The 27536-nt window shown below is 50.8% G+C and overlaps 2 protein-coding genes across 3 annotated transcripts in view; both read left to right on the plus strand.

Moving 5' to 3' along the window:
- The first annotated feature begins 228 nt into the window (after positions 1 to 228).
- FGF5 (fibroblast growth factor 5) lies at positions 229 to 8964 on the plus strand. Its single transcript, XM_030028603.1, is given in 4 exon segments — positions 229 to 560; positions 562 to 631; positions 3275 to 3378; positions 7497 to 8964. Coding segments are annotated over 4 exon segments (795 nt in total). The 5' UTR covers positions 229 to 284; the 3' UTR covers positions 7842 to 8964.
- Positions 8965 to 13361: 4397 nt separating this feature from the next.
- Positions 13362 to 27536, plus strand: part of CFAP299 (cilia and flagella associated protein 299) — a 232971-nt gene continuing 218796 nt past the window's right edge. For both annotated transcript variants that reach the window (XM_030006746.2, XM_030006813.1), the window contains exons 1-2: positions 13362 to 13512; positions 15441 to 15565. In XM_030006746.2, the coding sequence (XP_029862606.1) occupies positions 13414 to 13512; positions 15441 to 15565 (224 nt within the window). In that variant the 5' untranslated portion in view covers positions 13362 to 13413. The remainder of the gene's footprint in view (positions 13513 to 15440; positions 15566 to 27536) is intronic.

Genomic DNA, 27536 nt, shown 5'->3' on the forward strand with positions numbered 1-27536 from the left:
GTAACCCGAGGCGCAGCCCCAGCGCCTCCGTCTCGGCGGGGCGGACAAGTTAATTCCCCAGATTTATGCGCCCCCCGAGCCCCAGCATCTGCCGCGGGGGGCGGCGCAGCCCGGGCGGTGCGGGGGGTGCTCGGCGCTGCCGGGGCCGGGCACAGGTGCGGGGCCGCCGCCCGCTTATAAATACCCCGGTGGCGGCGGCAGCGGGGAGAGGCGTCCCGGTGTCCCCCCCCCCGCTCCCCGCTCCGTGCCCGGTCCCCCCCGCCGGGGCTGCGCGGCGGAGAGGGATGCGGCGCGGCGCCCTCCCTCCCGCCGGCAGCATGAGCCCGTCCTTCCTCCTCCTCCTCCTCCTCCTCGCCCTGCCCGCCCGCGCCCGGCGGGAGCAGGTGCCCGGCGGGGCGCAGCCGGGGCCGGCGGGCCGCAACGCCCCCGTGCCTTCCTCCTCCTCCTCCTCCTCTTCCTCCTCGCCTTCCTCCTCCTCTTCCTCGGCGGCGGCGGCGGGGCCGAGCCGCTTCCCGCGGAGCCGCCCGGGGCGGCGGCGGGGCCGGCTGTACTGCCGGGTGGGGCATCGGCTTCCACCTCCAGCTGCACCCCGACGGCCGGGTGGACGGCGCCCACGACGCGAGCCCGCTCAGTGAGTGCCGGGGGGGGGGGGGGGTGGGGGGCAAGGGGGGGCCGGGGGGGCGCCTGGCCGTGCCCCAGCGTGGGGGGAAGCGGGGCATTCCCCCCTCCCCCGGTGCGGCCCCGGGGCCGCGGCATCCCCATCCCTGGGGGTGTTTCTTCTGGGGTGAGGGACCCCGTCGCTTGCCTGCCGCCTTCCCCTGGGGCGAGTTGCAGCCCGGGCGGCCTCGGGAAAGGCGAATTTGGGGTGCTGTCTGCCCCGGGAGGCTGGGGCCGGGGGGGGTGCTGGGGGTGCTGCACCCTGCGGGCTCGGGTGGGACACGGGGTCGGGTGGGATGCCGCCCCGGGGAGCAGCGCGAGGTCTGCCCTGCTCTCTTTGGGCAGTGCCGCCCCGCGGGCTTCGCCCACCTTGAGGAAAGGAATCCACGGGGATCGATGTGAAGGTGCGAGGTTTGCGCTCCCGCCACAGCACCTCGCCCGGGGTGCCTGGGGGGAGGATGCTGCACTGGGCTCTCCCTCGCGCCCTCTTCCCGTCCTTTCCCCGTGTAACTTTTCCATCCTTCCTTCTGCTTTCTCATTCTTCCAGCACAGCGATAGGATATATGCAGTTTAAAAATAGGACTGAGGCTGACGTTCCCCTGAGAGAAAGCTGTGCTAACTCATGGCTTATCCTTCGGGTCGGAGTTGCCGTGATATCCTGTTAGAGGGAATGAAATGGCAGGCGGGGATGAAAAATCGCTTAAAGAGCCTGAGGGCTGGGGCCTGAGGTGACCCTAGCAGCACGCGTGGCTTCAGCTGTTGGGCGTGCTCACCGAGCAACGGCCACATCTGGCCTGGACCGAAAAATTCGGGCCCTGGTCTGTGCTGTGGCCCCGCGAAGGAGGGCAGCCTGCGGGCAGGGATGCTGGGAGGCCAGAAACCCTGCCTGGGGCCTTCGAGGAGCACTGCAGGCACATGGCCAGGAGGGGCTTAGGGGCTGCAAAGGGGACGGATGGGAAATCGGGGCATCCACACCAGGGCTCTTTTGGGAGACGCAAGTTTGGAGGGGCTGTCTGCGCCGTGCCCCCCCGGACCCTGTCCCACAGTGGCGTGCCAGAGGGGCTGTCCCTCGCGAGACGTGCGCAGCCTTCGATGCCACAGCTGTCTCGCAGGGACTTGGATTATGTGAAGTTCCTTCTTCTTTAATCTCAGATTTTCTTCCCGGAAAGGCAACAGTGGCACCAGCTCCGCACTTCGGAGCGGAGCCAGCCCCAGTTGGGGGCTGTGCTGATGGGGGGGGGGGGGCGGGCCGTGCCAAGGTGTTGCCCAGAGGATCCGTCCCCCGTGGGGAAGACGTCCCGCTTTTGGCAGGGAAACCCCAGCTTTGGCCCCTGGGAAACTGGGCTTGACCCAGGGCACCCCATCGACTGGGAGTATGTCTCCCAGCCAGCGCGGCCACCACCCCCAAAGGCCGGTAGGTTTTGGGGTGCCCTTGAGGACAGGGAGTGTGCTGGAGAGGGCACGTGCCTTGTTGCAGTGGGGCTGCACGGCCCCATGTCTCTGGCAGTCGCTAACACTGGGGCCTGTGGGGTGAGGAGGGGTGGCCCACCAGCCCCCCCCAAAGTGCCCCCCAGGCTCTTGGTGCCGGGACTTGGGTGCCTCCGGGAGCTGCGCTTCCTCCTTAAAATAAACATGGGAAGTGGTGATCCGATCCCTTGGCCTCGGGGATTTAACAGAGGCTTCATGCTTGCTCTTGGCACGTTAATCCACGCGGCCCTTTGCTGGGGCTGGCCTCGTGGGCTCCTTCCTTGGGGGCCGGGGTCACCGAGACCCCCCCTGGGGCTACCCCAGGGCTGCAGCTGGGGGTAGCAATGCTTTTTTCCCAGGGTGTGAAGGGCACGTTGGGGACGTGGTGCTTAGCCTGGCTCCCTCGGCTGGTGGGGGTGTCGGGGGGGGGGGGGGGGGGACACACACGCCCGACCCCGGCTGCCACCCTTCCTCTGCCCAGGGAGACACCGCGCTGTGCGGGGAAGCAAAACGTGTCAGTGCTGTTGCTGAAGAATGCTCGGAGGTTGAAGGTCTTCTTTAAGACGAGTTATAGGTCACGCACGCCCCGCCGGGGGCCAGAGCCCAATCCCGCTCAGAAAGTAACTGTTTGTGGGGAAAATGTCTTGTTTTCTCACGGCTGGGCTGTGTAGCACCCCGCTCCCCGAGCCTTGCTGCGAGGAGGGGCTTAAGAACGTAAGAAACCATTATTGGTACTTCTAGCCCCAAATGGTGTGTGTGACACCTTTATTTCCAGAGTCTGGCGTATACGGGAGGAGGATGGGCAAGCTGATCTCAGCAAGCTAGCTGTAGGCACAAGGAGCTTTTACCACCCTTAAGAGGGATTTCCCCAGGGGTGAACTCGCTCTGTCGCAGCTGAGTCAGAAATTGTGCTCTGAAACGCAGCTTTTAAAAAGAAAAAAACCCAAACCAACCACCACCCTGTAGCCATCCTGGAGTCGATGCAGGTCCATCTGCGGGGCAGAGGGACAGAGCGTGGAGCCAGGCAGCTGAGGAGCAGGGTCGTGTGGAAAGGAAATGCAAACCTATGAGACTGAATTTTTTTTTTTTTTTCTTTGTCACACCAATGTGAAAAGAACTGTGATTTATTTTGGGATTTCTGTCATCCTAGGTATTTTGGAAATATTTGCTGTGTCTCAGGGGATTGTAGGAATACGAGGAGTTTTCAGCAACAAATTTTTAGCGATGTCAAAAAAAGGAAAACTCCATGCAAGTGTAAGTAAACCCCCCGCTTATCAGTATGTATTGTTTATTAAAGGCCTTGTGACAACTTCACGTGCACGTGGCAGCGATGCTCCCAGGCAGGGCCCCGGCGTGCCGAGCCCTTTCGGCTGCTGGGAGGGCTCCGCGCTGGGCAGCATCGGCACCATGCAGACAGATAGGGGACAGGTGGAGCCTAAAACCCCGAAGCCCATATCCCTACTTACTGCATTTAACCAAGAAAAGTGCTTTTTTTTTTCTTTTGCAGTTGGGTGTTTGCATCAAAAGGACTTGTTCTTTGAGCATTGCCGGTTTATTTTTAGCAACTTCTGCAGCAGATCATGCAGACGGTTTTAGCCAAATGTCTCCCAGAGAGCGGCACGCGTGGCGCCAGGAGCCCATGCGCTTGCAGGGAAGGGGCTGCAGCCCTGGCATTTTGGCTGGGTTCGCCCATGGGGGAGAGACGTCCCCCGGTGAGAGTGTGTGGCTGTACGCAGGGCTTTGGGCAGGTGAGGTCCAGACCGTGTGGGAGCGTTGCAGCTAGAGCGGGAAAATCCCAGTAACTCTTGTTTCTGCAGGCTGTCTTCCTGAAGGTTGGGGTCTCCTGCAGGTCTAATTGTGCTTTTTCCAGGATTTTTGCATTGAATGAATCCTGTAAGTTCATTTCACGTCTTTTTTCAACTTCAAGATGCTGCTTTCTAAGTTTTTCCCGTTAGTTCTAGAGATCTTTTAAACAAATGAAAGTAACTACCATGCTTACACGAAAGTTGTCGTCTTTTAAAGGTGTGTGTAAGTGCAACACCCAAAGAAAGGCATTTTTAAGGCAACATCTTGGACGACCTGTCGCCCAAGTTTGTTCCCAGGGAGCCTGTTCAGGGCTGATAGCCTGGAAGAGGGAAAAGCCAGTTGCCTGCCCTGAGGTTATGAGCCAAACCTCACGGTCGCAAAGCGGATGTTACTGATGTGCTTAAGCTGCCCGAACCCGCAGATTGCCTTCAAGTGAGATTTATGAACTCGCCTCTCTCCCTTGAGTCTTACTGGACTGTTGCTCCTGAAACCTAATGATGCTTAAAGGGTGAGCACATGGTCGCTTATTTTAGGAAACAAAGTAGGAGCAGGAATGGCATCTAGGGGAAATGGGGAATGGCTGCATGGAGGAAAACAGGAGGGAAGTAGTCGGGGCAGGAAGCAGGCAGAGCAGGAGAGCAGTGGGAAGGTAAAGGATGCAGAGGAGAGAGAAGCAGGCGGCGCATGATCCCCGGACCTTCCAGAGCTTCCCCTCCCTCACAGCATACAATGGGCCCCTTATCCAAGCTGAAGCCTTGATTTATGCCCTGGTGCAGGCAGAAATTAAATCAAAACCTCGTTGGTGTATGGTTAATTGTCGGCACACAAAGGGCAGAGCCGGAGAGGGACCTCAATTAGGCGGGTCAGAGCGGGGGGTGAGGACACACGATGCCCTGCTCGGATGAAAGCCGCAAATTTGTAGAAACTTGACCCAAATGTCTAAAGATTGCTGGGCTAAATAATGCTGATAATGCAAACCCGGCATCTGTTGTTCTTTCCTGCCTTGGCAGGATAAAGTTATTCCATGGCCTAATGAGTTTTGAGCAGTACAAAGCGCGTCCTGCGCCCGTCACTCAGGGCAGCGCTTTGATATGGGAGTCACGCCGGTGACTTTGTGCTGAACCGCAGATAAAAGTCATTCCTGCAGGGATTCGGGCTCCTTCGAAACTGGCTCTCAGGGCCCAGCTTTATCCCAGCTCAGTGCTTTGCAGCAGCCCTCCTTTTTTTTTTTTTTTTTTTTGATGGCAATTTAATTAAATTACCAAGCGGTTCATTTTTAGAGGCACCAGCTTCAGAAAATGACAGCAATCCCAGCAATTATCAGTTGCACGCACAGATGGCTTTTTCCTCGTTGATAAATCCTCGGTCCCCAGTTTGTACATTTTTAGCGTGAAACGGGCAGGAGGGGGTTTGGTATCAGTCTCGGCAGGGACCGGCACAAACTCGAGAGAAGAGCCTTGCTCTCAGGGGCCCTAGGTAATTCTCTTTTCTCAGGAGTTGTTCTGAGTCGACCGAATGCCATGGTCCTCCCTGGGGCAAATCTCTGTTGAACTGGATTTTGGAATTTAATTGACTTCAGGATTGCTCTTCATGATTGTCTGTGGAGCTGCTGCAGAGCAAATCCAACGGCCAGCCAGCGTGCCGTGGCCGCGCTGCCTGCCCTGTGCTGGGAAAAATGCCTTTTCCCTGGCTGAAATGGTGCGGTTGCTGAGCTGAGAGGTTGGGACGCAGGGAAGCCTGTCAGAGTGATGGCGAAGCAGCAGCTGATGGGCTTCTGAGGGTGGTTTGTCATCCGGGGGCGAGGGCTTCCCTCCGCATGCCCTGGCTGCGGGTGCAGCCCATGACATCCCTCCCCGTCCAGAGCTGGGGACCCCCCCCACTTCCCCAAATCCCACTTTGGAATGGATGCTACTCTGACTCTTTGGGAAGAGTTCCCCCAAAACTACTTTAAGGAGGAACTTTTCCTGTGATGTTCCAGACAGGAAGCTGGGCACCCCTCTTAATGCCACCTCCCTTTGCGGGGTGGCATTGCCCCCAAAACATTGGGCCAGGCTGGAAATGCAGATTTGGCTTACGCACAAGCAAAGCAGCGGCAAGCTTACCTGTCTGCACAGGAATACGTATAAACAGGGGCACGAGCATCTTCTCCTATTCACAGCAGCGCTTGCAAAGCCGGCTGGATCCGATTTCAGTATCGGATCCTCGGCCACAGTCAGCCTCGATGCCTGGTACAGGGCAGCCAACTTGGCATCTCCTACACCAAGAAAGCCTGCTCTTGCCATTTGCCCAGATCCCACTGGGAAACGCAGGGCCTGTTTCAGGGCCTTTTGTGCTGAGCATCGAGGATGTATAAAAGAGAGGGAAAGCAAAAATGAGTCATCAATGTGACGTTTCTTTCAAGCGAAGAGCAAAAGGAGACTTAATTCAAAGTGCTATGAGGAAAAAAAATGCATGGCAGGCTGGGGACTCTGTCACTTGTATTGTAAGACGCAACTTCACCGGTTAAATTAGGAGTTTAAAAATGATCTGAGCCAGTTGGACCTTCTCTCTGGTTATAAAGCACTGCTTGGGGGTTTTGTCTTGTTCTCCGTTGCTGGGGGTTTCGAAGCTTGAGAGCTCAGCATCCCGTTCACGTCAATAGTTTAGAAGCGTTGCTTTGCAATCAGGCTGCGGTGCCCCAGGCACGGCTGGAGAAGCTGTCAGGGCACCGGGTACCATACCGCGTGGCAAAGGATTTCAGAGGGGCTGCCGGAGGCTGCAGCCAGGTGTCCCAGGGCTGTGGGTACATAGCTGGGGCATTACCGTTCCATTTTTGTATTTCTGCATGCTTTTTTTTTTTTCCTCCTCCCCCTTGACAGCAACAAGGAACTGTTATGGGCAGCGTTCAGCCTGTCCTCTCGGGCAATGGGAAGCCTTTCGCCCCGGCCATCTGGGAGGCAGCGCGGCCCCCCTGTTTGTAAGAGGCGATGCTCTTGGGCTGCACGTAATTTCTTCAGGTTATCAAGGGACAAAATGCCCTGAGTTCATTTAAGACGAAGAAGAAGGAAAAAAAAAAGAAAAAAAACAACCGATACAATCAAAGCCATGTTCAGTGAAGCAATGAAAATCTGCATGCAAATTGCCTTTCCAGATTATTAAGTGATGATTCAGTGCCTGAGCGCGGGGTGTGAGGGTGGGAACGGACATGGAGCGGGGGGCTCAAACCCAGGGTCCTTGGTGGGGCTGCAGCACGGTGGGTATGGAGCCGTGTCCTCCCTCCTGTCAGTGGGAATGGCAGGAGGAGAGCTGGGGCGGGAGGGAAGGGTGCCGCTGGGGCAGGCCAAGCCCGTTTTTTCCAAGAAACTCCAAAATTGGGTGGCAAGCAGCTACTGAAAGTATCTGTGTTGGGGGTTTTCCAAATTGCTGGGTGCCTGGCGGCCTCGGAGTGGGTTTCCCAGGTGCCCCACGTTGCTGCTCGCCCCTTTGGACCCGGTTTGGGGAGACTTAGAAACCCAGCAAGTGTCACGGGGCAGGGGACGGGTAAAACCAGCCCTTTGCTAACGGTGCCCCCGGCTCTGTCCCCGCAGGCCCGGTTCACGGCGGACTGCCAGTTTCGGGAGCGATTCCAGGAGAACAGCTACAACACCTACGCCTCGGCCGTCCACCGCAGCCCGCGCTCGGGCCGGCAGTGGTACGTGGCACTCAACAAGCGGGGCAAAGCCAAGCGGGGCTGCAGCCCCCGTGCCCGGCCCCAGCACGTCTCCACACATTTCCTCCCCCGCTTTCGGCAGCCCCAGCCCCCCGAGCTCGCCTTCACCGTCACCCTCCCCGAAAAGAAGCCGCCACCGCCCCCAAAACCGAAGGTCGCCCCATCCCCGCCTCGGAAAAACCCCGGCCCCGTCAAGTACCGGCTGAAGTTTCGCTTCGGGTAGCGTGCAGTGGCGGGGATGCTGGCATGGGAGAGAGCAGGCGCCTGGGCGGCTTTTTGGGGGTGACCTCGTGGGAGACCTGAGTCCCCCCCTCCCCGCCTCCCCTGACGGATGTGGCGAGGCTCCAGGTAGCTGTGTTGGGCTTGGGGTCTTCTCTTCGCCCTGCAAACCGGACAGCATCCTCGGAGGCATGCGCTGGGACGACACAACTTGGGCTTTCCAAAGAGTATTCCTGTGGTGAACAGAAAACACTTGATGGACCTCGGGTTCATTTTCTGTGGTTGAAAGAAGCAGAAAGGTACCTCTACGGCGAACATGTTTTCTTAACTTATTTTCACTATTGACTCTTTTGACAATCATTTTCATGCAAGAGATATGTTCAAAGCCAACCTATTAAGTGTTTTTTTTTCCTTTTTTTTTTTTTTTGCATCTCCTTTTTGCTGCACTTTTTTCCTCTGACCATACCTCAGGCACCGTGTATCCAGGTCTGCCCCTTCCCCTTCTCTTAAAAACCAGCTCCTCCCTTCCACAACAAAACAACAAGATCAAGCCCAACAAATTCATTCATCTTGCCTGTGGTGCAAGGGGGTCTTAAAACTCTTTGTTGGCAATAATACATAGAGATATATATATATTTTTTTAAGGGTTGCAGGCTTGGGGAGGGCGGCTGTTTGCAGCCCTGCTCCTGGTGGTCTCTCCTGTTCTTCCCTGGACAGCTGGAGGAGTGAGTCTCCTCCCGTCCATCAAAGTATGGCTTCGACGTCTGTGTTTAAAATACCTCTGCCCCGGCCCCGTGGCATTCCTGCTCGCACGGGGAGGGAGCCAGGCCGAGACCCCTCCGAGCCTCTGCTCCCTGGGGACGGGGATGCGCTTGGCCTCTGACTGCCCCGGTTTCTTCCGACAGTTTGCGCTGCTGATTTATTTTATCATTCACAATATGCTTATAGAGTGGGGGGAAAGGGTTTTATTTTATAGCGAGTGTGGCGATGTGGCAATAAATGCTGTAACAGCTACTTGTACCTTTGGAAGTGTTTTTTCCCACCCAGGTTGCCCTATGGCCCCGACTGTCGATTTGTTTCTCTTTTGCGGTGTTATCTATGGAGTAATTGTGCGTAGGGGTTTTTAATTGGCGTTTAGCTGTGTTGCGTAGGTACAGAAAATGGTAGCATTGAACCTCACCAGTTAAGCCTTAATAGGAGCCCAGGAGGGCTCGTGTTAGCAAAACCTCTCCTGACCTGAGCCCTGCTGGTGTCGAGCAGCAATAAGGAGGGCAGGCGGCACTGCTGAGCCTCTTCTCCAAATCTGATCATGGTACAAATGGCTATTTCCATTGAAATCGTGGTTCTTCGCCCATCAGCCTTCTGAGCAGCCCCAGGGTGGATGCATCCGCTCCAGGCGGCAGCAAATGCTTTTGCACAAGGGTGCGCGCTCCATGTGCGGGGATGGATGGGGATGCCGGAATAAAATATAATCGTGCTTCATTTTATAACCTGGATGTGTAATCTCTTGCTTGTCTGCTGTCCGTGCATTTTTTTTTCTTTTCGTTCCCCTGAAGGAGAAAAATCAGTGTTGCTAAATTAGTTGCTACGCATGGTTTTGTCAGAGGGTTTGGCCAGTGTGGTATCGGCTGCAGGGCGGAGCGGAGCAAAATAGGTGCACGTGCTTCCTTTGTATGCCATGCTCTGCATACTGTGTGCCAAGACAAACCTTCAGATGGCTTCTCTTCAGCGGCTGTTTGGGCCGGAGTCACAGCAGGGGACTGCAAGCCAAAAACGGGTGCATTGTGCACCCTGGCCATTTCCAGGGAGACAGCCTGACCACGAATTTACAAAACCCAAGTGACGCTGCTTATGTGCCATTCAGCAGCAAGGCACAATTAGGTGCAATTAATGCTCAGTGAAGCATGGGGCCACCTAAATGAACTAATTGACTGAAAACATTTGCAGGAGCTGCGTAGGAGGGTGCCGTCCTCAGCCTTAGCCCCGGGGTGGGTGCCTGGAGCTCCCCGAGCAGGTAAGAGAGGAGCAAATGGGTCGGTCCCTTGCTGCCACTGCTTTCCCTCAGAGGGGAAAAGGTATTTTTTTAGTCTTACTTTAAGGAAAATTCTTATCTATAACTAGCCTGTATGACAAAAAAATGCGTTGATCTGTGTGTTTCTGGGCAAAAACCGATCCCGAACTGAGCTGTGATGGCAGGATCCAGCGTTTGCCATAGCAACTACCGGGAAGCGCTGCTTGCTGTGTTGCAGTTGCTGGGAGAGACCGGAGAGTGGGGGGCCGTGGTTCAAGCACGTGGCCCTTGGGACTCACCCGAGGAAGGAGGAGTGCTGCTGGTGGTCTGGTGTCTGTCACCCCCCCCCGCCCTGAGCTAGCCCTCCTGCAGCCCCTGTGCCTGCAGGGGATGAGCACCGCCATTGCCTTGTGCTCATGGGTCTGGTTGAACTCTGTTTCTCCTGACACCCCTCGCTGTTCCCACCGAGAAGAAAAGGAGCATTTATCGCATTTCAGACCTGTCGGGTGAAATTTGGCTGAGGAAGCAGCTCGGGCATCTCCCCCCACGCTGGGGGCTGGCGAAACCTGCGCTCTCCTACCCGGGCTGGGTGAGGACTGGGGTGGGCTGAGGGAGTGCAGGTGCTTTCCTCCTTCGCACCCCATTTCCCAAGGGACGTGGGGCTGCCGCTCTGCACGTCGAGGGCTGCTGCTGAAACGCGGACATTTTGCTTGGGGTTTCTGGCAGCCAGGAGCAGCCCCGCAGTATGCAGCTAAAGGGTGCTATCAGGCACAGCAAGCTGCGGGGCGGGGGGGCTGGTGCTTTAATATTACAGTACTTATTAAAATGTAGTCACACTATTGCAATGAAGAGGACTGTGCCATGTCAGACAGCATCCCGCCAACAACCTCAGCAGAGAGCCTAATGAGAGTTAATCTAAGTGGCCTGGACTCACAAACCCTTCCTGTTCCTTTCTGGCTACTCTTCTGCATGAAAATTAAGTAGGTTCACTTATGGGGAGGTGACTGAAGGCATTTAAAAAAATTGGGAAACACCTCTGGTAAATTTAGAAATAGTCTGTGGACAACTTGAGAGACTTTTATGGAATAAAGGTAACTTTTCCAGTGTGTTTTGTTTCTTGGATTTCAAGAGTAGTTTTGGTCTTGGCTTACTTTTATTTACAGTTGTTGATTGCATTTAAACCTTTCTGGCTACTGCCTTTGCAAGCGGAGCGAAGGCCATGTTGTACTGGCCAACTGCTCCCCGAGCCGGACAAGCAGCCCAAAACCTGCAGCAGAGGCCCAGAGCCTGCTGCGGTCCTGCTCCCAAGGCAACGGGGAGCCTCCCTGCCATTCAGCAGGTGGGGATTTACTGGGAGGAAGCACACAAGACCAAAATGCTTCTTTTCCTCTTTCCTGCTTGTTGGTGGCACTTAGTCTTCCATGCTGGTGGGAGTATTGCACCTGCAAAATCAACTGGAGCAAGAGTATGCCCGGTATTGTGACATGAGGGAGGGAAAATTGCTGTGATGGTCCAGGAAAAGAAGGGCTCCAGCTTTGCAGTTCCGACTGATGTCAACTATCCTGTCAGCCGCTCCTGTTTTATCTGAGTGGATTTATCGTCTTGCCTTCAACAGCAACAGCACTAATTGCTGGACTCTTAAACAGATTTTTGTACTTATTTTACATAGAAGCCCTTCATATTGCCTTTAAATCTTGTTGTGCACAGAGGAAAAACTTTCTGGGAAAATCCAGGGTGGGGGGGCTTTCCTACTTCTCTTTTTTGGGTGCTGAGGGCAGTGGGCCATGCTGGGGAAGGGGTTCTGCGTTGGGAGACCGTGGGAAGGTTCTGGCTGCTGGAAGCGAGCAGGGAGGAGGGTTGTGTGTCAGCAGGATGAGTGGCCTTCGGTGAGGGACCAGCAGCCTCTCAGGCAATTTTAATCAGGGAGCAGGCTGAGAGCAGGGCTGGTACGAGCCTGGCGGTGGGTGGCATCCGGGGAGCCAGGACATATGAAGGTAACACGGATGTATAAAATGAACCATCCTAGGACATCAGCATGATGCATGCAAGCTCTTTGTCAGCTAGGCTAAAAATGGCATGATTGCACAATGTGGACCGATACCTAAAATTTGCCCTTTTTTTCTCTCCCATTTGCTTTCTGAGTCATCTTTTCCTGCAGGCTTTGCAGATATAAAAAGTCTCAGATGTTGATTAGGCAAAGTACCGCATGGGGAGAGATGTGGAGCCTCTGGAAGCTCAGCTCGAAGCACGACGTTAGCAAGTGTTGGAATAAACGTGAAGTCTCCTGGGAGCAGGCGACTTCCTTTTTGCTCTGCAAAGCTGGTGTTTTACCCCAGTCAGCTCGCTTCGCCAGGAGCTGCCCCGGGCAGGCCAGGCTGGTGGCTGCCACGGGCTGCACTGTTGGCGTGTTCACCTCCGAGGGAGTAACTCCGGACTGAACTTCTCACCCGATGGGGAAAACATTGCCTTAAACCCCGCATACGTTGAGAAGTTGGGGGTTGGCACGGTGTGTCATTTTTTGGTTTGTGTGGGTTTTTTTTTTGTTTTTTTTTTTCTTCTACCATCTCTGACTTACCGCTGTGGTGCTGGGGAGAAACAGCTGGAAACGAAACAAATGAAGGGGATTCCCAAATTCCTTTCCAAACAACTGCCACCTTTGAAGGAGGCACAAATCCACGTGGAGCTGAGGAAGGGGCCACAGGGAGCACGGTGGGGTGCACCGAGCTGCCGGCCGTGCCCCAGCTCCGCGTCCTTGGTTGCATTTGTTAAACTTCTGCAATGGAAAAAAAGCCCCCACGTTCCCCCCCTCCCCATCAGACCTTGTTTCTAACCTCTGCAGACATCCCTACAGAGGTACATCGTTTTCCAAACGCCCAGAAATATTTGCTTGGGTCCTACACTCCCGCACCGCAGCATGTCGCAGCTCAGGGGCCTTCGGCGGAGCTCATGGCTGCGGGCGCAGGAGCTGCCGGGCCATCGGCTGCAGATGCGCCGTGCCGTCCCCTGCCTTCCCACAGAGCCCCGTTATGGCTCCGTTTCCACTTCTCCTGTGGGACAGCCAAAAAAACCCCGCATGGGAACAGTGGCCAAAAACGAGGCAACCACAGGCTTTCTAAAATCAGCGCTATCAGGCACAGGGCACTGGGCCTGTGGCTGTCTCCAGCGGAGGCTGCAGGTGCTGGCGTTAACGGGGGCGGTGGGGGGGGGCGGACGGACGGACGACCGGGGGTGCAGGGCACGTTGTTTTTTTCCCCACTTGGGTTTGCTTTCGCAGGTGCGGCGGCTGCAGCTGCGCGGGGCGCCCCCCCCCCCCCCAATAATAATCCCCAAAGCAACCGAATAAACCCCAAAAGCAAAGAGCCGAGCAGTACCCCTCCTCCCGCAAACCCGGGGGGGGGGTGGTTTGCTCCCGGGTCCGCCCCCCCCCCCGCCGCCGCCGCGCGTCCCGGGGTCCCGCGCGCGCTGATTGGGCGGGAGGGGCCGGCACGTGCCGCCGCGGCCGTTGCGCCGCCGCTCGCGCCGCCGCCCCGCCGTTGCTACAGACGCGGGCGGGCGGGCAGGCGGCATGGCGGCGGGCGATCCCCCCCCGCCGCCGCTGTCGTTCCGCACCTACGAGGAGTACCTGGGGTCCCAGGTGACGGCGCGGGACCTGCGGTATCTGGAGGTCAGTGGGAGGCGGGATGCGGCCCCGCGGGTCCTCGCCAGGCCCCGGCCTCCCTCGGTGAGGGCTGGTCGGGGTAGGTAGGCCGCCCCGCCTCGGTGCGGCCGCGGTGGGAGAGGCCCCCTCTGCGGGCCTCGGGCCTGTGCTCTGTCAGGTACCAGCCTCGGTGGGAGAGGGCTGGGTGGCCGCGGTGACAGGTCGATACTGAGCTGGTGAGGGGATTCAGGGGCGTTTTTAGCTTGAGAAGCTTTTGGTGTCCCTTAGGTGCAAGGGTCTCGTCAGGAAAACCCACGTTCTCGGGGCGTGAACGGTCCTGCTGCTCCCCGTGCGAACTTTCCCCACAGCGGGGAGGTGGTGCAGACAAACCCCCCCCAAAACTAGGCTGAAGTCCATCAGCAGCGGGGTGGCTGTGAGGCAGGGGCAGGGGCACGCCAGTGGTGGTTGTGTCTTGGTTGGCCTGAGAAGTGCGGTGGGGAAGCTGAAACAGGTCTGCTCACAAGCAAGCTTCAAAGTGCAGGTCTGGAGCAGAAAGCCTTTCATGTGAGCAGCTGTTTGTTTTGTAGCGCTTGCTGTTGATATCCACCCAGAGAAACAAAATGTGGCAACAAACACCCCCTCTGTCTAGAGGTGTAAGATGAGATGAAGACAGTGGGGCTGGCTTTGATGTGCAAAGGCAGCTTCAAGCTAGTGCTGGCCCCGTGCATAACCAAAACTGCAAGAAGATCTTGTCCAGTGCTTACAAAGTGTGATGTTTAGGCTGAATCATTCCAAGGGATGTGCCCGGTCAGACAGGTTACATCACAGTGATATTCAGAAGGTGCCAACTGCTGAAATTTTGATCTCTAGAAATGGTAGTGCACATTGCTCGGTGCGAAACACTTTTTGGGAAAGTTGCAAAACGTTTTCTGTCTCACACTTAGAAGGCAGGCGGTGTGGAAAATGGTTGCCGTGCTTACAGGTTTTCCCTCAGAAAGCAGTTACCTATCCCTGCTTGGCTTTAAGCAATGGGGACCGAGTCTGGCAGCCCGCCTGCAGCCTGGGAAGAGCTGGCTGGGGCACCTGGCCTGGGCGGGAGAGGCAGGGGGTATTTCCTGGGGTGTTTTGCCTGTCTCGGCTTATCAGGTGCCGCGGCTTGGGCTGGAGAAAATAGCTCACCCCCCAGCTCGGCCACCTCCCGCCCCAGCGCTCAGCTGGTCGGTGTTACTCTCCCGTGGGGATGTTAGTTTAAACTCGGGAATGCGTTTCCAGCTGGAGGTACGAAAGAGGAGAGGGCACGTCCTCTCCTGGGGCCTAGGGGCGGTGCAGGCGGAGGAAGGAGGCCGAGAAACTGCCGGGCTTCAGCTGCTGAGATTTGCTTGCCGCTGCCTGGGATGGCCGTGGTGGCACGGACCCCCCCGAGCACCCCCAGCCCCGCCGGTGAGCTGGCGCTCGCAGCTCCCGCATCGTGGCCGTGCTTGTCCGTCCCTCTTAGACTTGAGCGAGGCAGAGCCCGCCGGTGTCTGCAAGCCCCGCCGGATGAGCAGCTCCCTCCCGGCTGCCCAGCACAGCCGGTGTCAGGCAGGCGTTACGCAGACCGCCTCGCCGCTCCTGGCTGACGTTCTCCCACTCGCTGAGCCCCGCCGGCTCCCGCTAGCGCCGCCCTGTCCGTGTCCCGCCGCCGGGAGCACCAACCCCCGGGCACCTGCAGCCGCGGCTGGGAGCGGAGGTGCGACTCGGCGGGCTGCGGGAGAACGGCCGGGCCGGGCCGGGGCTGAACCGGCCGGGGCAGCCCCCGGACCCGCGGGGGCGCCGCGGTCGCCCGCCACGCCGCCAGGTGGCGCCCTCCGCCCGCGGCGGCTGCCGGTGCCCGGGGCTTTGGCGCGGGGGGGGGGTGCGCGTCCCCGGTGTGCCGGCGGTAACCGGGCTCCCTGCCCGTCTTTTCTTTCCCGCAGAGCGAAGAGGTGGGGCGGCAGCTGGTGGAGCTGGGCTTCCGCGGCTCCGGGAACGTGCTGCGGCGGGAGGAGTTCGAGGCCCGGGCGGCAGCGGCCGCGGGGCTGACGGCGGCAGCCCCCCAGAAGTAAGTGCGGGCCCGCCCGGGGCCCTCGGGCGCACCTCGCTAGACACCTGCCCTGCAGCTTGCTGGAGCGGGGAGCATGTCTGCACCACCGCCTAGCAGCCTCTGCTGATTTCCTTTCCCTGGTCAAACAGACGTTGTAACACCAGCAACCCATCCCCAAAAGCTGAGCCCTGGCTGTCTGGGCTGCTTCATGACTTGGGGCGTGTTTGTGTGTGTGTGTGTGTGGGCGCTGTTCTTGTCACCCTTCCCTTAGGCTCAAATACCAGCGTAAGAGAAATGAGGCAACCGTGTTTCTTAGGTGGTAGATGTGCTAGAGACACCTAAATACTGCTACTCGGTTACAAAACAATGCACTTCAATACCTCAATTGTCCTTTCAAAGTTGCAGCCAAGAAATGTCTGTTTTCTAACACTTCACGCTTCTGGGATTGATGGTTACAAGACAGGGAAGGTACTGATGGAACAGGGGTGGCATATGAGAAGGGAAAATATCCTTTCTTTGCTGATCAGCTGTTAGGCTTCAAGGACCGAGTTTATTGAGTAAGGTAGTCTAGAGCTCCTTTCCTGTCTACAGCAATGGGTAAGCTCATCTTGGCTCCTTGTGAGTGTTCTCCTGGGTCAGGGAGACTGGGATTGCTGTTGGAGTGCTCTCTTTACATAGGGTGGCTGAAGCAAGTCACGCAAACATGTATAACTAGCACTTGGGAAGATATTTAAATGGCTCAGGCTGGATGAAGGTCTCTGGATCCTGTTACAAGGTGTCTGCTCTTTTATGTGGAGTATTTTACTTCCATTTCCAAAAGCCTTTGTGGGGAGAGCTGATTTACTCTCCAAAGTCTCTGACAAAGGAAGTTGAAGCAGTGCATATGCAATTTTTTTCTTTTAGGCTTTTGTTTTGACTTCTGCCATCTCATACTTGTTCCAGCGTGTATTGCTACAGCATGCATTTTCCACAAAAACTCAATGTTGCGCTGGGAACTTAGTGCTTTGCAGTAAAGCTTTATCGTATCTTGTGCCTGGTTCCCCCTCCCCTTTTTTTTTTTTTTTGCACCTTCTCCACTCTGTTTAACCAGCCTGCAAATCTTAAAAAACATTTAGCTGTTTACTCTTCTTTGCCTCTTGAGAAAAAATAAATGAACAACCCCCATAAATAGTGAACTTTTTTTGGGTGCCTTCCTACAAGAAGCTAAATAACATTACTACAATACTTATTTTGTCAAAGTGGTTGGTGAATAGTAGAGCCGCTGAGCAGTCTTATTCTCCTGTGGTGCTTTTCCCTTTCTGCGCTATAGTGAAATGAGCATTTAATGATTTAACAGCATGTATCAAATGCCTTTCGTAGCATTTGTGGGCCAAGAAGGTGTGCTGTGTCGTTAAGCTATTGCCATACTTCATGCACAATCCTGTATCAAACTTCTATTCCAGGCAGAAGGAGACTTTTTTTTTTATTTAAAGAATTAAGTGTTCATGTTACTATATGGAGAAATTAATTTTTGGAAAACCAAAGGCTTAATTATTTGAATGAAGACAAAAAGGCTTGGTTTTTTTCGTACTTGTTTAGACTTGTAACATTCTGTGGCTTATGCCAGTCATACTCTGCAGCCAGATGAAGCTGATGGTGACAGTGCTGATGACATCAAGAGAGTAAGAACTGAACTCAAATGGCTGACCGGTTGGTCTTGTAATGGTCTTCTACAGTATGTTTCTAAAGCACTGATGGTTATTAATTACTCTTCTAGTGATTCCGTGTGTGGAGATGAGTGAAAATGAGCTAAAGGCACAGCTCTTGGTGCAGTTGAGTCTCTCCTTGTGATGTCTTGAGTGGGTGTTTTGTCGTACTGTCCTTTTTTGTTTGGTTATTCTTTGTTTAGTTTCCCATTAGTTTGTAGGTGGAGATATCAGGGTTGACTCACAGGGTTAAGTGGCCTATTTTAACAGTGTTTCGTTGAGCAGATTATCCAAAAGTCTGCGTCAGGAGTTGTGGCTGTCAGGGCTTCCCTCCTGTCTGGTTGCAGAAATATAACTGTGGTTTTCTCGGAGCAGAAAAAAAATTTCCTCAAGTTGGACTTGGCTGCACAGGTCTCAGCAACAGTCACTGTTAATTCTGACTGCCCAGATTATTTTTGCACGTGAGAGCAAACTCCTTAGGCATGTGTCTCCAGGATTTCTGCTTCGATGCTCCTCTCCATCCCCTACCTACTGCCATGACACCGCTGTCTCATACAAAGAGGTTGACAGGGCTATTTCCCATCCACAATAATCTCGTCCATGAAAGAAAAACAGTGTGAGTTTTTCAAGTTTAAGCTGGGATATATGGCTCGGGAGGTTCATACAGTGAGGGGTTATGTGGATCAAAACACAGAGGAGGTAGTCTTAAGTAACTTCCTGTGCTCTCTTTGGCAAACAAACTTGTGTTTAATGGTTTTGGAAATACCTGCAAGTGGTTGATACTCGTCATCACAATGGGGTTCCCACAGCCAGAGTGCTTCCCGTGTCCCTCACTGATATAACCACGCTAAGCCATAAGAAACAATGTACACCACTGGTATTGCACAAGAACAGCTTCAAGCTCCAGTTGCTAAAAAGTACTAAAATAAGCCAACAGCAGTAATAGATATTGCCTCTGCTGCATTTCGGCTCCATGGTGCGCCACTCAGTATTATGCATAGCTGCTGTGTTTGCTGTAGGCTTCCATAATTCCCATTTTATCTTTAGGGTTAGTCTGTCAGCATTCAGAAACATTTAATTTACATAGGCTGTATTAGTTAGCAAGCTTTTACTGCTGTGCCTTTTACGGCATCACAGAACAATCACAGAAACCTGTAATTTATTGGAGATGTAAAGCCTGATGCAAAGGTTAGTAACAGGGAAGTGTCCTCTTAGCTACAACTTCCAAGCATGGTTCCTGTGGAGTAGCAACAAATCAGCAAGACAGAATTGAGTAGATGATTTACAGCAGCAGTAAAAGGTGAGCACAGAGAACGTCATCACTCTTAGGATGCTCTTCTGTTTTTGTAGTTGTTTATTAAATGAAATGGTCAGGGTTTGCTCGAGAACTATGTTGTCTTCTTCATGTGTACGAAGGCGCGCTTGACTAATATTTGAAAAATCAGCTTCAGAGTAGCTACAGATTACACCATACTGCAAAGCTGCTTCTGATGAGAAGGGCTGATATTTTCCCTCAAATGTCTAGAAGGGTAGTGGGGTGTTCCCCTGAATCCTTACCTCCTCTGCCTTCTGAATGCCTCTTCCTTAGTTAAATAGCATTATCAGTTAAGGCATGTACTTGGTAGGATTGGTATGACTTCCTTAACAAATGGTAAAAATAAGTTGAGTACATGTTGCAGAAAATGAATTTGGGCGGGCTGGAGGCAGTGCATTTATTTCCTCTCTTTGTGAAGCAGTCTTAAACTTTTCTGGTCTTAGTCTCACATGTGAAGTCAAGTGAAAATTGATAGGGGAAAGTAAATACAAGTAAGATTAGTTCCTTTAAAATACTTTGTGCTTTTCCACAAAAAAGGGGCACCATCAGAGACTTGGGTTTGGGCTTTTTTTTTTTTTTTGGTAAGAACAAAGAAACGGGGTAATAAAAAACAGTGAACTGCAGGCTTAAAGAGGCAGATAGAAGCACGACATGCCATCTGTTCTTTGCGACAAGGATGTATGTGTTTCTTTGGGATCTGAAATGAAGGGACTTGAGCCCAGGGTTGTTTTTTATTTTCTTTCACGGAAGCAAATTGGAAACAAAGATTATTTTTTTTGTATTAGGTCATCTCTAAATGAGTGCAAGATCGTTTATTTTTTCTGTTGTCCAGAGTGACACAGGTGGAAAAATCTCAAGTTCCTCAAAAGTGTCCTGTAACTTGCATAGTATTTATGTTTAAGAAGAGCTGTGTTTTTTCAGCTGAGCACGCACAGAATAAATAAAACTCTGGTTGACATCAGGACAGGAAACAACTTACTGTCAGTTGTCTCAACTGGAAATACAGTATTGCCTTATGATGCTTTAAGCTCCTCTTCCGATCGAACATTCTGAGGCAGCAGCATTTCATAACTGCGTTTGTATTTCAAAGCCTGGATCCAGGCCGCGTGGACTTCCTGACATCTATACGGCACCTATACCAGTGTTTTACTGTGGGATTGCTGTGGCCTCTGCTTACCAGGGAACTACACTACTTTCACATGGATTTTAAGTGACTCCTGAATGGCACATGAGTATTCCCTACCCACAAGATTTAGTACTAAGCAACACTGATAAATCTGTAAATCACTTCCATTTCAACTCCTGCTCTACTGATGACCACGTTGAACAGGTGTCGTTGCTACTGCCACTGCCACTGGCGTGGGTTCTGTAGCTACAACTTGTCTTTGCCCCTTGCAGAGAGAATTGCTAAAGCCTGCAGTCAAAGGAGCAGTGGCTGAAACGGAGAGGGTGTTTAGGATAGGGATCTAGTTTCTCTTTCTGCTTCAGGTCTTTAGTGCTTTACCTAATGTAACCAGGAGAGGCCTCTCTCCACTTAAGATTCACAGCCCTTGAGCTCTCGTCTGACTGCTTACTGATACGAGTAGACGGTGATAAGGGAGAAGAAAAAAAACAACCCCTAAACAAGTGGAACCGTCCTTGTTAAGGCTTTCCTTTGGAGGAAAGGCTGCTGCTTCCATTCAGAGTATCAGGGCTGTATCACTCGCAGGTGCTAGAAATGCTGTGTAGCTGCCTCTCTGCTGGGGTATCTACAGCTGTGTGCTGGGAAATGCAAGAATAATGTCCAGCTACAAGCTGCTCTAGAATGGAGTGCTGGATCGTTGTCTTCTGAAATCGGTCCATTTCATGTGTAAAATAGCCGTTGGCTTTTTTTTTTTTTTCTTTTGGCCTAGGAGGACCATGAGGGTGACTAGTTAGCTCATCAGTCAGCACTGGTGCCTGAGAAGCGGAGGGTGTATGGCATCGGTCTCAGGGCTGCTTTTCTGTGGCTTAAGACACCAGCACTGGCCTTTGGAGCAGGAACAGGAACCCAGAAATATTTCTCCTGTGCAAATGGGGGTGGGAGCGGAACAGCAGATGGCGAAGCTGGGCTTTGCTCCCGGATGGTAGAAAACCTGGATTTAAGTTTCATCAGCCAGAGGAGAGAATGAAACCCTGGTGCCAGCCATCCTGGGAGCATGTGTTAAGTCACTGTCAGATGTTCCCATATTCTCTTTTATCTTTTGCATAGCGTGATTTGGGAGGTACCTTAGAGATTGCCCCTTTATCAGAGAAAGCAGAAAATGAAGCAGAAGGGGGAGCTCCTTTCATTTCTGCAATCTCTAGGCTTGAGGCAGTTGCAGAGCAGTTTGCTTTCGGATGTTTTGTGAGTGTCCTACCAAACACAGTTAACTGTAACCTGTCTCTCTTTGGCACGCTATCCTTTTGTGCTACTCCTCCTCTGATCCTTTACGCAGGAGGTGTGGGCTCAGAAACACCTCCGTCTACTGGATGTGTTTTTATGCGTACAAAAGTTTCTCTTAGAAAAGCAATCAGGTCTAGTTAAAATGTATTCCTTTTGCAAACCCTGTGGACAAGAGGTATTTTGGTACATGGGTCGATAGTAGGTCTTTGGCTGTCCTCTCTTTCTTTAACCTGCTTTTAAGCAGGCTGCTAAAACAAAACATTAAAAGTGTGGGAGGGAATGTTGTGCCTTTTTTTTTTTTTTTCTTTTTTAAGTATTGCTTTGGGTTTTGGTATTGCAAGTGATCCCACTGAAATACAATGCAAAGAATTAAACTTCAGGAGTCTGCACTTAACGGTAGCCTAATTCTTTTAATTTATTTCAGTGATTGGAAATGCAGGAAGTGCCAAATCCCAAAGCAATTTTATGTCTAACGTTAAGTGCAACATCTTTAAAACTAAATCTTTGGTTGGGGGTTTTCACATGTGCCTGTGCATGGTCTAAAGACTTTTCTTGTGTACAGAAAGAAAGAAGGAAATATGCCAGAAGCAGATCTTCATTCAATACCTAGGATTTTAATTTGCAGTCTGATTCTTCCTTCAAATCTTCTCTGTGGTTCTTGTGCTGGAGTGGCTCTGTACACAGTGCAGGCCTCACGGACTCTGCTGTGACTGCAGGGAAAACTCTCAACAGTTGAAAGATAAGCTATGGGTTGAAATTTCTTTGAGAGTATTTTCTTTGTATGAATCAAGATGTGGCTGAGTAGTAGTACATGGATACTGCTTCAGAGGGAGGATGCTGGAAGGGATGAATCTGTTCATTCTTGAGGGAGTGTAGGAAGTGACCTTCTCTTAATACACCTAAGGATCTTGGAGGAAAGCAGCATGACTTTAGTCCCTTCCTTTCCCATTTTAGCTCATAAATTACTTTTGACTTTGGCATGGACTATACCTTCACTGAGGAGAGAAGGGGGAAAGGTACAGTCTGTATTAGCAAGTGCATCACACTGCTTCAGTGGAAGGATGTGGGTAGTATGTGATGCTCTCAGTTTGCTGGGTGGGCCAGTGTCTTACAGCCAAGGATGAATTGAGGGATAGCTGTTTTAAACACTTGTGGCTTTTTAGGTAGCATTACAAATATGGAGTGAACCTACTCATTACTAAGCTTGAAATGCTGAAAGGTGCTGAAGGCAGCTGGGCGCCCGGTTTCCTGTGAACTGACCTGCTAACTTCCTCTGAGGCTTTGAAGAACCAAGTCCCTGTGCGTGTGGTAGAGCCACTCCTGGTTTTGTCTCCCACCAAATCTCCCCCAGAGCTATTACTAAGCTCCTGCAGAATTTTTTTTCTGTGATGTTATGGAAAAAGTATGGTTAATTATATTTCATATCAACGTGCCTCTGCACTCTTAGCACTTGCTGGGACTAGAGGCCAAACAGCTTGAGTCATGTGGCTGACAGTCTGCTTTTTGGCTCAACCAGAATGAGTAAGAATTGGAGAATGTGAAAGAAAATCCATGGCAGGAATATCTTAGAGCTTTTCTTTTCTTCCCCCGTTTTTATAAGCCCATAATGTACAGATAACATTTAGATGGTTATCAATGTTGGAAGGCTTCTCTGAGCTGAATTTTTTTGAAGCTTGCACATGTCTTGGTAATTCAAGATTGGGTAAACAGAGCAAACTGGAACAGCCTTAAGAATGTTTCATGGTGGCCCTTCTGGCCCAGCAAAATAGCTTTTTTGGACATCTTCCTGTTCTCTCTGTGTTTCTCTCCTCCTTCTCCACACCTTCCCTTGGAGTCTTTTAAACCAGTACCTTAGTGGGAAGGGGAGGATGACCCATTCCTGACCCTAAACTGCAGGATTGAGACCAGGTTTTTCCTCCTCTCTGAATTTTTATTGCTTGCTCTACTGTTAAAATAGCAGCATGTTTTTCTCAACAATTCAGTGTGAAGTAGCACTTTCTCAGACTGATGAAGGGACAAATGCAACTCCCACTCTTGTTGGAAGACTGACTCCTTGATAGTTGTTTGTTGATCATATAGAGACCTTGCAGTTCTTTCTGCTTCTGTCATGATTTGAAACTCCTGAGATACAGCCATAGAAAGGAGCGGGCTCGAGAATTGCTTCTGACGCACAAAGCGATATTTTGCAGAAAATGCTAGGAGGTGAATTAGTTGGTTGAGTTTTAGAATTGTACTAGTTGGTAGCATCAGCGCTGGGTGCTGATAATCCTGAAATCCTCCCCTTCTGATACTTAAAACTTCTTTACGTTTCCTGTTATATCTTGCCACCTACGTCTGTCTCGCGGTTAGCGTTTTTCCACACTCTTAGCAACTCAGTCTCTCTTTAGGAAAACAAAACGTCTTTCACCTAACTCCAGTCTTCGCTTTTGTGCAAATAGCAACTCTAAATCTGTAAAAGGTCGTGTAACCATAATGCCACTTTTTTCTTTTCTGATATGTTCTGGTAAGGGAAGAAGTAATTCCTGACACTTTATTGACTGTCGTTATTTTGGTTTAGTTAGCCACAAGTTGAGTGGGATAAGGCAGGCATCCGTAAGCTTCTTAGGGATTCCACAGACTTAAGTAGACACTTAAATTAGCTGCAGTCATTCTTTTTGGGCTTTCCCCAAACTTGCGATGGCTACGTATTCAAATGAAAAAGACATAGGAGGCAATCTGAGACTGTGGAAGTCAGTTTACTGACCAGTTTGTTTCTGTTTCCCCTTGTGTGTCTAACACCATAGGAAATCGGTGTCCCAAGTGGTGTTTTCAGCGTAAGCCCCTTGAATGGTTAAAGCAATAACTTCCTTTCTTGAGGGTGGGCCTAGAAGACATTGGGTTACCATGAGCAAGAAAACGATGAATTTTTGTTTCCCTCAACAGAATTCTCCTGGTTGTGTATGATGTATGAAGTCAGACACCTTGAGAAATGTAGATGAAACTTCCTAAACCTGGCAGGTGAACACAAACATCTACATGGATGTGTGTAGCTGAAGATAGAGCATTAGGGTGTACATACTAATGCTGGGTGCGTAACTACTGAAAGTTTTGGGCTGCCTAGCACCTTCGGTCCTTCGGAAGTCAGGTGGCAAGGCTGAAGGAAGGAGAGAAGCTTTGACAGCTGCATGTGAGGACAATGCGTTGCCTGTTCTAAATTGTCTAGTCCAAAATTGGGAAAACTGGAAGAACAAGATTTCTCGATTTTTCTGTCCGTGACTGGGCTGAATTTTAAGATGGTACTGCAATAAGCTCTTTATTTTGTGGTTTGGGTTTTTTTCTGTTTTTTTAAAATTTATTTGTAAGTGGTACAGTGAGGAGCAAGTTGATAGGTCGTGTGATTTGCAATGGACATTTCACTGAAATAAGTATATTTACGTGCTTTCCAGCAAATCCAAATATGATGTGGAAAGAATAAGTAAGGATTTCCAGCCTTGACTATACAGGCTATGACATAGGCTTCTGAAAAAGATAAGTAGCTGAACAAATACCTAATACAAATTTTGAGTGATATGTATTTATATCTGGGGACCATTGAATTCGCCATGTGTGGAAGTTGTCCCCCAAGTAGCACACAAACCTGAGTGGTTTTCGATAATTCCAAGTGTTATGTTCTTAATATTCTTAATACAATATTAAATGTTTTTTGAAGAGGTCCAGGTGTGTTTGGGTAGCTTTCTACTCTAGGCAGTGAATTTGTTACACTAGCAGAAATGTTTTTTCACCTGGAAGCGTGTTGCAATAATCAACAGTCTTTGCTTAAGAATAAATTGGTCATCATATTTTTACTTTTTTTTTCTTTATAAATTGTGGATAGTTTGGGGAGAATATTTGGAATAAATAAATGAAATGTGTTTAAGTAGGTGGTGAAAAGTATTTCCTTTTAGAAGGATGGTTTGTTATTTTGCTGGTAATCTTCAAGCAAATGAAACAGGACTCCGGGAAATGGATTTGCCTGTGGATTCCTGCAGTTCATAATCTGCTGGTTCAGATTTCTTTTGGACAAGATAGACATTAAAGAATTGCATACTCTAGCTAGGATGAGCTAAGTACCTAGAAAAGAGAAGTGGTTTTAAAAGAATTTGATATTTATTTCCTTTTGGTATAACTTTGCCTAAGGCAGGGATGCTCAAACATCTGCACCTTCTTCCATCTTCTTCCTGCTAACGTGCCTTGTGAACACACATCTTCAAAGCGCTGTAATTCAGGTGTTCTATATTAAGTGAAAAACAAAGCACCTTTCCTCCTCTGAAGTATATCAAGGATTGCAATCTTTTGCAAAACAGTAGTTCTGAGCTGAAATATTTCTCTGCACCAAAGTAAAGTGAGAACCGCAGGCCCACACTAAGGACTAGATAGAATTTTCTGCCTGGCCACCTCTAACGCAGTGAATGGCAAGTCGTGAAAAAGGTTTTGTCAGCAGCTCTGTTGTGGTAAGGAAGCAGCTTTCACAAATACGTGTACAAAAGCTAAAGATCTGCCAAGGCTACTTGCTTAAATGTTTCAATGTCTGGCTGTCTTGGCCGCACAAAACCCGAATTTCTTTGGAGTGCAAATCTGCTTAAGGATAGCAGGGACCGCAGCGTTTCATGTTAAGAGGTTTTGATGCGTAAAGCTTGACAGTATGTTTGCATTCTTCTTGTGCGGGACCTGGCACCCACTTGGGACGCATCCTTGTAAAGTTATAGTAGCCAGTGTCACTTGGTTCCTACCAAACAGATGTAGCATTTGGGCTGAACAGTGCTTTCTCACCTGAGAACACAGTCTGCTGATTAGCGCTAGCTACTGGAAGAGGAATTGCATGATACTTTTGTGTGTCTTCCAGACATAGAAAACCTCTCCTGATTTGCTATGCATGCTTTTGGGAACGTTTGCAACATGTTTGTCTAGTTCATCTTTGAGGATCTGATTCTGCTCCAATAAGTTCTGGTGTGTTTCTTAAACTGTATGTGTGTGAGTGGTGTGCTAACAAGGCCAAGTTTTTCTCTGGCTTACACCCCTGTAGAGGATTGCAAAGTTGGTGGGAACAGCGTGAACTGTCAGCTTGGCCCGGCTTGCACGTGGGAGATGCGTGCACCAAATTATACAGTAACATCAAAATGGAGACTATTTGTATTAGTCTCTGTAGGAACTTGAAGCACACTGTGCCCCACAAATAAACCCTATTTTCATATAGTATCGTTCTCTACATGCCAGCTTAAGTACCTGAATTGTCACAGAATTCGCTATGTTAGTTTCTAAAAGGCAAATGATAATAATTGTCTGCATATCCAAGATTTAGCTTTGTGCAAGCTCCTCTTAAGCAAGCATCGGATTTGGCACCAGCACGTGGATTTTTAGCTTTAAGCTTAGTAAAAGAACGAGGGTACTATAATGAACGATTTTGAAAAGAAACCCAAAACTTGCTATTAAAGCTGTTTGGAATCAAAACAAACAGGAAAAGAGCAGCTAGGGTATGGGTGTGAAACCATTGAACTGTAGTAGAGAAGAGCTGGTAGTGGGTGATTTAGGAGCCCTATTGATCTTAAGTTTTGTGTGGTTTTCCACAAAGAACAGTGTGAGGAGAATTTTCCTCTAGTGCTTCAGTGGCTAGATTTTCTCCTGCTTTTTAAATTGTGCTGTACAGAGATTCTCTGTAATGCTCTTGCAGGGCATTTGCTGCTGTTCGAGTGCTAGCCCACCTATCATCTCATGCTGAACAGTGGTAACAGCCATGGGCTTCCTCCCAGGTCGAAGGAGGGGGCTTGGCAGCAGGGTGTCTGTTCCAGCTGGCTTCTTCCTCCACACATTCCCATGCACCAGCTGAATTTTGCCTAGTCATGTTGCTTTCAATTGTCTTGTCACGATTGTTCTTCTTCTCTTTGAATTCAGGCCAGGATTGTGTTACAAAGATAGTTTCTGTCCGGTGTTGTGTTAAAAGCCTGGGATCTCAGGGTACCCTTGTCAATGAAGACAGGAGGTAATTGAGGCGATTAAGTCTTTGGGGTTTAGGCAATAAATGTGTCATTTCCACACACTGTAAATTTCTCTTTGAGTCATGTCGCAAAAGACAGCTATAGCAAAGCCGTGGTCCCTGCTACCTTTTTTTCCTAAATAAGGATAGGAAGCTGTCTGTAGCATTAATGCTGTGCTTCTCTTGCAGCAAGACAACTTAAATTCCAAAACATTTTTAGCTTATTTCTTTGGCGTTCATAATATTTTTTTAGTTATGGTATTTGCAGGCTAAAATTGTACATTTTTTTGAATTACAATTCAGTTTGGTAACTGGAAAGCAGAGGCATGAATGTCCATGTTAAATCAGGATAATAAATTTGTAAATAGCTGAGTTGCACATTCTTTGGACTCATAAGGATGTGGCACGCAGCGGCCAGCGAGTTCTTTCTTTTAGGTTGGCTTTGAAATAACAATCTAAAACTTGTATGGAAAACAATTAAAACAAACAAACAGGACTGACTTGGAAGTAGTTGCAACAGCCCAGACTCTGTATCATAATGTAGAGATCTCTCTTCTGAATGGTAATGGTCAGTTTGAAGCTTATCATTTTATCTG

Source organism: Aquila chrysaetos, chromosome 1 (assembly GCF_900496995.4).
Source record: "Aquila chrysaetos chrysaetos chromosome 1, bAquChr1.4, whole genome shotgun sequence".
NCBI lineage: Eukaryota > Metazoa > Chordata > Aves > Accipitriformes > Accipitridae > Aquila > Aquila chrysaetos.